Genomic DNA, 9,302 nt, shown 5'->3' with positions numbered 1-9,302 from the left:
TGAAAGCAAAGTAAATTGGAGATTGTGGTGTCCTGCTGGTGGAGGGATGGTGTTTAAGGATCCAAGCTGCCTATTTAAGTATTGTATCAAGCTTGACTAGGAATAGAAGGCTCCTCCATTTATTCCCTCTCATCATAATGGATGTTGAATTGAAACATTCAAAGCAAAGTAAATTGAAGATTGTGGTGCCCTAGTGGTGGTGGGATGGTGTTTAAGGATACAAGCTATCTATTTAAGTATTGTATAAATCTTGACTAGGACTAGAAGGCTTCCTCCATTTATTCCCTCTTATCGTACCTTAATGATTGAAACATTCATTTAATAAATGAAGGAGCCTTCTATTCCTAGTCAAGATATAAGTATTGATACAATACTTAAATAGATAGCTTATATCCTTAATCTTGACTAGGACTAGAAGGCTCCTCCATTTATTCCCTCTTATCATACCTTAATGATTGAAACATTCGTTTAGTAAATGAAGGAGCCTTTCAAGATTGATACAATACTTAAATAGACAGCTTGTATCCTTAAATGCCATCCCACCATGACTAGGGAACCATAATCTTCAATTCATATATAATTATAGTTATATTTATATAGCGCAGTGAGACATGAAAAACATTGTGGATCCTGGAGGAAAGTGGTAGCTCTAATGGATAGGCTACTGCCCGACCTTGCGAATGATTCTTAAGGGACCATAATACCAATGACGTAGCTTGGCATTGGTGTTAACCTTCAGGGAGGCATATTGATTCTTGTGCAGGATGGTACTGACATGAGGGGTCCTGCAAATCAGAAAATATGCCTCCTGCCCTCAAATTCTGCATATACTCTTCTTGGACGTCATTTAACCCATCCTGGTAGATAGCAGAGTCAAACTAACAAAGCGCAAGCCCACATTCTTGATAAGGCATCCGAAACCATATTCTCTTTGCCCTTCCCATACTCTTTTCTCAACTCTGTCTATTGCCACAAGTTGTAGCATACTGGTGGGCAAGTTTTTGTACTTGATATTCTCTACCTATACATGAGTTTCGGCTGTGGCCATCTCCTCATGCAGCTTCTTGTAGTAAGGGTAGTCATGCTTCTTCTGACCTTGCACATGGGCAATAATAGCAATTGTGATACCTAGCATGTGTCTAGAAATAAAGGAAACCTTGGTGTCTTTGATTGTCCAATCCTTCCTATTGGTTTTCTGCCCATGGCCATTCCAAACATTCTTCCTGTTCATGGAGCTACCGTCTCCATGAAACACGGAGTCTTGGTACTTCTTTCCAATGGAAGCCTTGGGTACTTAACCTTGCTCATGACCTTAAAAGTTCTTTCCTCCTTTTGCAAGTGGCCACTTGCGTGAACCAGTTTGCAATATGGTTAACCAACCCAATTAGGATCTAGGACAGCTCAAAGAGCTGGGCCTCCAGATGATCCAAGCACTATGCTAGAAGAAATCCACCCATTTGTATCTGCCTATTTCTAGTTCTGCATTATCTGACCGTCACTTGTACAACCAAGTGACAGCTTCAGCTGAAAGGTGCATTGAAGCGGGAGTTCACTTCTTAGTATCCTCAGTGGGGACAATGGAGCAATGTCATGCAAACTGGTCAAGCCAAGCAATAAGAATCAATGGGTTGGTTTTGTTTTCATACCTTCAGGTAACACTTAACTGGCAGTCCATCCACCTTTCATCTCTGGTACCTTTTGTTTGAGCTTTGACCAAAAATAGGAGTGCTTTTTTCTTTCGCTTCCCGAGCCTTGCGGCTGCGTTATTTTTTGGCTTCCTATGCAACCCAGTCCCATGCATTCTCTGCGCTGTCCCAGTCTTCCCTAGGATCTTGGAGCTGTAAGACCCAGGCGATGAGGGTCTCTGACTGTTGAGCTTTTATATGCATCATGCCTATATCATGGCGAACATCGGCGATGGTGCAATGGTGCTTTTGGAGAAGGCACCTAGTATGGACACCACTGCATTATCCAAGCTGGATTTGGAAGGTGTCTCAATGCTCATGGTTTATTTGCCTGTGTGTGTCATAACTAAACCCTACATGAACCACCCTAACCTGTCCCTCACAAGCTCAAGGCAGAACTTGGAAGATACCAATGTAACAGGCACCTGAGCCAAATTACTCTCATACCTCCCTAACTTGAAGCATGATTGATCTGTACTAAACCAAATCACATGTAGTGTAACATGTATGTGAGTAATGATTGTTTAGAAAGCCCCACTAGGTGCCATTGCTCCCTGCCGTACCGTATTCCATTCTATTGAAATGGAAAGAGGTTACAACTGTGGGTGCAGGCTACAGACCGAGAGGTAAATCAACTTCTCCCTTACTTCTGTACAACTGGAGAATGAAGGGGCACCCTTGCTGAAGATCTGACTTGTCTGTGGAGGCAGAAAAGTGCTGACTGTAGACTGAAATGCTGAGGCAGGCAGATGCTGGAAACATGAGGAGATTAGATAGCCTGAAAGACCCTGGAACTGGACGGCCCAGTCCACAGCTGCTCATAGTCTGTTACAGACCCAACCTGGTCTGTCGTCTGGGCCTATTCTGGCACTGCTCCTCTGTTGTTTTGCTGCTGTTCTACTGACACTTGCAGGTATGACAGTACCGCAGCCTGCCAGTCTTCCTTCTGCTGCTGTGCTGTCCTGTGATCACATGGCAGCCTGAGTGGCTGCCACATGTGCTGTTGGAACCCTAGAACAGCCCCATGAGTGGGCTGTGTGCTGTCCAAAGCTCCTTTTGCTGCTTAGGCAATGCCATGACAAGGACAATGTTATGGATATGTGTTGACCAATTGTCCCAACAAAATTTCTGTCCTTATAGTTGTGATAAGACTTGACTCTGCACGATCAAGTGCAGATATAAGACACAAGCACGGTAGAGTTTAGGCATACATGGGTATTCCCCTTGAGTGTATTGCTAGAGTACAAGTGATCATGGGTGCCACAGAGTCATTTTCCTTTCATCATTACACTTTTCTTGTAGCTCATGGTCCATCCCAAGCAAGTGTTCTTCCTCCATCTTAAAAGAAAGCTTTGCCTGTCCTTTGATTTGGGATTGTCTCCACTGTGTCATAACAAATGTAGGCACACCATTCTTATTTCAGTCAATTGTTCATATCAGCGCCAGCAAATATGTTTGCCATCAGGACATACGCTGCCGGGACTTCTCCATGTAGTCTCACCGCATTTTCAAAGGCACACTGTCCAGCCTCTATATTCTTCCACTTTTGACAAGCAGCCAACACGGTTAACCAAATAACATCATCAGGTTGAATGGGCATCTTCTCCACAATTGCAACTGCCTCATCAATTTGGCCTGCACGGCCGAGCAGATCAACCATGCAGGTATAGTGCTCAACATCTGGAGGAATGCCATACTGCTTGCTCATAGCCTGAAAGTACATCTGGCCCTTGTCGACTAATCCCACATGATTGCATACAGTGAGAACGCTAAGAAATGTGATCCCATCTGGCTGAATACCTTTCTGCCTCATTTTCTCAAACAAGTGAAACACAAGTTCACTTTCTCCCATGCGCCCATATCCTGCAATCAACAAGCTCCATGGAACAACATCCGTGGTGAAAAATGCATCAAACAACTGTTGAGCATCCCCCATGCTCCCACATTTAGCATACATGTCAATAAGACCAGCTGCCACTATTTCCATAGTGTCGAAACCAAACCTGCTAATTTCAGAATGGAGTTGCTTCCCAGTTTCCAAAGCTGCTGTGTTGCCACATGCTTTCAGGATAGCAATGAAAGTAACACTACTTGGTAAAAGACCTTGCTCTTGCATTTGTGCAAAAAGTCTAAAAGCCTCCTCACTGTCCCCTTGCTCAGCATAGCTCAAGATCATTGTATTCCATGTAACCACACTACAACAAGGCAATTTATCAAAGACACAATGAGCATCCTCCATCCTTCCACATTTCACATACATATCCAATAAAGTGGTTCCCACGAATATATCTGAGTCAAAGCCCATCTCTATTACTTGAAAGTGGATGGCTCTGCCTTTTGCCAAGCATCCTGTTTTAAGACAGTTCCTGCCAAATTGCTTCCCCTCTTCTAGGGCGGCCACACTACTGCATGCCTTCAATACACCAACAAACGTCCAAGTATTCGGTTGGACACCTTCTTGATGCATGTCTGCATACAATTCCAAAGCCAGTTCACTGTCTTCTTGCTCAGCATACCCCAGGATCATGGTACTCCACGTAACCACGTCATGATGAGGCAATTCATCAAAGACGCGCTGTGCATCCTCCATGCTCCCACATTTTGTGTACATATCCACCAAGGTGGTTCCCACAAAGATATCCAATTCAGAACCACTCTTTAATACTTGGGCGTGGATGCCTCTACCTTTCGCCAGGCATCCTACTTTTACAAATTTCCCATCAAGTTGCTTCCCATTTTCCAATGCCGCGAGGCTACTGCAAGCTTTCAATACACCAACAAACGTTCGATGATCTGCTATGACACCTTCTTCGTGCATCTGTGCATTCAATTCCAAAGCCAGCACACTGCCTTCTCGCTCAGCATAACCCAAGATCATAGCAGCCCACGCAATCACATCACGATAAGACAATTTATCAAAGATGTACTGGGCATCCTGCATCATCCCAGATTTAGCATATATATTCACCAAAGTGTTACCCACAAATAAGTCTGACTCACAGCCATTCTTTAATACTTGGGAGTGGATGACTCTACACTTCACCAAGCACCCTTTGTCTGCAATTTTTGAATCAACTCGCTCCCCGCCTTCTAATGCTGCCAAGCGACTACAAGCCTTCAATGCACCCACAAAAGTTCGATGGTCAGCTGAGACACCTTCTTGGTGCATTCGTGTGTACAATTCCAAAGCCAACATGAAGTCTTCGTGATCAGCGTACCCAACGATCATTGTAGTCCATGTAATGGCATCATGATGAGGCAATTCATCAAAGACATGCTGTGCATCCTCCATGATCCTACATTTCGCATACATATTCACCAAGGTGGTTGCCACATACATGTCTGACTCAAGGCCACTCTTTATTACACGGGAATGGACAGCTCTACCTTTTGCCAGGCATCCTGCTTTTGCAAATTTCTCATTACCTTGCTTCTCATCTTCCGGGGCTGCAAGGTTACAGCAAGCCTTCAAGGCACCAACAAAGGTTCTATGATCTGCTGTGACACCTTCCTGGTGCATCTGGGCATACAATTCCAAAGCCAGGTCACTATCTCCTTGCTCAGCATACCCTAGGATCATGGCAGTCCAAGTAACCACATCACGATGGGGTAATTTATCAAAGACGCACCATGCATCCTCCATACTCCCACTTTTGGCATACATATCCACTAAGGTGGTCCCCACAAATACATCTAACTCATACCCACTCTTAACTATTTCAGAGTGTATGGCTCTACCTTTCACGAGGCATCTTGCTTTTGCGAAATGTTCATCACCTTGCCTCGCCTCTTCCAGGGTTGTCAGACTAATGCAAGCCTTCAACGTATTTACAAACGTTCGGACACTTGGTTGGACATCTTCTTGGTGCATTTGTTTATACAATTCCAAAGCCAGTGTACTCCTCTCTTGCTCGACATATCCCCGGATTATGGTAGTCCATGTAACCACATCACGATGAGGCAACTCGTCAAACACATGCCGTGCATCCTCCATGTTCCCACATTTTGTGTACATATCCACCAAGGCAGTTCCCAAAAATATATCCGACTCAAATCCACTCTTTACTATTAAGGAGTGGAGGGCTCTACCTCTCTCAAGGCATCCTCCTCTTGCAAATCTCCTGCCCAATTGCTTCCCCTCTTCCAGTGATTCCAGGTTACTACAAGCCTTCAATGCACCCAGAAAAGTTCGATCACTTGGTTGGACACCTTCCGCATGCATCCGTGCATACAACTCCAAAGCCCGGCCACCCTCTTCAAGTTTGGCATATCCTAGGATCATAATGTTCCATGATGCCACATTGCGTATTGGCATGTTATCAAACAAAAGGTGAGCATCTACCATTGTTCCACGCTTTACATACTTTTGCATCAAATGGTTTGTCTTGAAAACTGAAAGGTCATTTAAAGGTTCCTCTGTATGGGAATGATTTTCATTGACCTCCTTCGGCTGAGACCACCCCTTGTGAACGTTATGTCCAGCTTTGCTGGCAGAGAAGGAATTACTGCCGAGAGGCCTAACCTGGGGGCCCATAATCGATGAGGATGCAAGCAGACAGCTACCTTACCCGACACAACGCTCTCAAATGAGCCAAGAGAACACCCTGGAACACAGAAAATGCAACACAGGGAGTCTCAAGCATGAACAAAAGTAGATCCTCACGTAAGAAAACTCTGATGCGAAAAAGTAGTGCATCTGCTCAGCATTTGAGCTCAGCGCAAGTCTAGTACAAGGGGGGCAATCTATGGACATCTCAAATGCGGAGAAGCCGAGAAAAGGATGACGAATCACATGCAATTTGTGAACGCACTGATCGCCCAAAAGGTGTGATTTCTGATCAACGTAGACTGGAATGGTCAAAGCGTTCGTTGTAGATCTGACAGCCCTCGTGCTTGTTTCTTCCCAAGCCGTGCTGGGGCGCCTTAAGAGAACTTCTGACCCGCAGTGATATTGCTCCATCGGAATGCGAGCATGAATTGCACCCTGCCTAAGTTCCACAAGTTGTGGTAATACAGCAAGCAAGCTCCTCCCCCGCCCCCCCGCACACAGCGGTTTCGTTGTCCATGTTCTGGGTCATTGATGTTTGGCCATAGTTCCAAAGGAGTTATCTGTTTGCTAATATTTTCTTAAGGACATCTGCAACTGTCGTGTGTATCTTGTGTGACTCAGCCGGGTTCCCTGGCAGTCAAATGCTAGCCCAGAGTCCATGAAATCTGGAATTCCAGCCAGCCGAGCATTGGCTGCAAGGAAACTCCAAGTCACCCATGTTAGACTGCGTTTGATTCTCCATTGAGCGCGCCATTCTGTGCATCCCTGGGGTGGCAAATGAAACAGGATCAGCAAGTCTTAAAGGTGAAATGAACTATGCAGGGCCCTAAGCTCAATGTTCAACTACCCAATTCAGAGCCCCAATAGTAGCGTGGAGAGCTACTCTAAGCCAGCCCATTTTGGTTGGAAGACTAGTCTTGTGATGTTCCATTCATTTCACTTGAGGTTCTTGGTAATCGACATTTTGGGGGAGGTCTAGGGAAAGTGAAAATTGTATATTTGTGAATTTAATTCTTTTTTTTGGCATGCGTTATGCTTTTAATTATGGCAAATATGATGTTGCCATTTGGCGATTTCGCGAATCACGGATTGTTTTTAAGCGGCGAATCAAGTTCCACCACACCGCTTCGTGGTTGGTTTGTTGTCCTCCATTCTGGTTCTGCCATTTGGTTGGTTGCCGCCCGCCTTGATCGCATGCAAGCCTGGATTAGTAGCCATTCCGTGACGTATTTTGTTTGATGCAGTGTTCAACCCTGTGAACAGGTCTCGCTCTCTAGATCGTTGGAGCATTGGAGCGTTCCACCTTGCGAGTGGGTCTCGCTCTCTGGAGTGTCGAAGCCATTCCGTGAGGTATTCTGTTTGTTGTGTTCAACTCTACGAACAGGTCTTGCTCTTTGGAATGTTGGAGCGTTGGAATGTTCAACCCTGCGAGCGGGTCTCGCTCTTTAGAGCGTTGGAAAGTAGTAGTATGTATACTATGCGGTGGCCAATCCAAAAAGCACATGCCGGCAAAAACTGAATCGAAACATTGGCGTTGTCTAGACTGTTGGAAGGAACTAGTATGTATACTGTGCAGTGGCAAGTCCAAAAAGCACATGCTGGCGAGAACAGAATAGAAACATTGGCATTGGCAAAAGATTCCCTGGAAACAGACATGCATTCAAAAAGATACAAGGGCTAGACGAACCACGGTGCACATTTGGAAGGGTTCCATTGCCATAACATACCTACAATGGATTCTTTTCGTAATTGTTATAAAACCGATCGCGGTCGTTCTTTTACATGCTCTCTCTTATTTTCAACTCTATGGCAATCGGACCTGCTCTAAAGCATGAAGATGCCCCACAAGGCTTTGGCGATTCCATGGACATGAGTAGTGGTAATTTTCAAAAAGGTTGTTCCATTTTCTTTTTCTCTTTCAACCTTTTCGCTACCTTCTGATTCGATTTTCGGTCCCTGATTTTGTTTCTTCTTTGATTATTTATAGGATTGATGAGCATGGCTAGCCAAAAGAAGTCTATGTAGATGATGCTCTGTCTATTTGTCGTGGTAATAATTCTTTGCTGAGTTTTTCATCGTAGTTAACTTGGTTTGTCAAAGACTCTCGTGTTATTAACTGTAAACAATTCCCGTATGGTTAGTCAAGAGGACAAGAACGCTTTGCACATGGAACAGCATGGATTAAAGCTCGTAGACTTCACTCCTGTTGAAGGTTTGTATGGGTAGCTTTGTCGTTGTTTTCTTGCTCGTTCCCTTACTGTTATAACAAGCTGCATTAATTCTCCCCATTCCCTTATTGTTTTAAAAAGTTGTGTCACAACAATGTTATGTTGCAGCAAAACAAGATGTCGACACGAAGGTTGGTAATCCGAAAAGAAGCTCTCGACCCATAGAAAGTATCGTGATCAAACGCTTACTCTGTTTTGTATATTTATTTTGTTGCATACGTAGGGTTGATCGAGCCTATGTTAATTCTAGATTTGGGACCTTCGGTCACCAACGTTGTTCGCGCACTTGCACGACAAGGTCTCATCTCTGCCTCTAGAGTTTGCATGATTAAGACGACTTCTCCACCTCTAGTCTCAGTTATGAGTTTGCCTCTAGCACTGGGACTGACAAAGCATGCAACTCAAGACATAGGTGTTTGTAAGACTATTGGGGTGAAAAAAATCATGAAGAAGACCTTAAAAATGAGCTTCTATGCAGCCGCCAAATAGGCGTGTGACGAAAGTGAATTTCCATTTTTTCTAATGCCCATCTCATGAGTCTTTTGTGTTTCAGGATCTCAATTTCTGCTGATTGTCGATGTTCTTTTTCCAGTTCAGAATGTGCTATGGAAGAAGGGCTCCAAGACTAAACTCAAATGCAAAATTAGTATTGTCATAAAGCCACCCATTGTAGATGAGCAGAATAGTTCAGGTTACCGATGCTTAGAGAAACTTCTCAATTCAGTCTACATATAGTCAGTCATGAACTTTCTTTTTTATTAAGCCTGTTTGAGAACAATACTTAGTCGTCAACGTTCTTGTTATTTAAACATACTATTAATCATCCAGCATAGTTATTAG

The 9,302-nt window shown here is 44.2% G+C and overlaps 1 protein-coding gene across 1 annotated transcript; it reads right to left on the bottom strand.

The window, feature by feature from the left end:
- Window positions 1-3,108: 3,108 nt before the first annotated feature.
- On the bottom strand, window positions 3,109-6,219 carry LOC147888479 (pentatricopeptide repeat-containing protein At2g33680-like). The gene is made up of 2 exons (XM_087392170.1): window positions 4,371-6,219; window positions 3,109-4,154 (listed from the first exon to the last, which is right to left on the bottom strand). Exons 1-2 carry the CDS (start codon window positions 6,217-6,219, stop codon window positions 3,109-3,111), a joined length of 2,895 nt encoding a protein of 964 aa, XP_087248296.1.
- Window positions 6,220-9,302: the final 3,083 nt, after the last annotated feature.

This window comes from Dipteris shenzhenensis, chromosome 21 (assembly GCF_047967505.1).
Source record: "Dipteris shenzhenensis isolate YYH24624 ecotype China chromosome 21, Dip_SZ_1.0, whole genome shotgun sequence".
Classification (NCBI taxonomy): domain Eukaryota; kingdom Viridiplantae; phylum Streptophyta; class Polypodiopsida; order Gleicheniales; family Dipteridaceae; genus Dipteris; species Dipteris shenzhenensis.
This window is presented reverse-complemented; position numbering and strand designations above follow the sequence as displayed.

Excerpts from the sequence above, each read along its gene's own strand:
- LOC147888479 (XM_087392170.1), bottom strand. The coding sequence starts at position 6,219 with ATGGGCCCCCAGGTTAGGCCTCTCGGCAGTAATTCCTTCTCTGCCAGC. Across the intron at positions 4,155-4,370 it reads AGTAGGATGCCTGGCGAAAG|ACATGCATCAAGAAGGTGTC; the intron begins GTAGAGGCATCC and ends AATTGTATGCAG.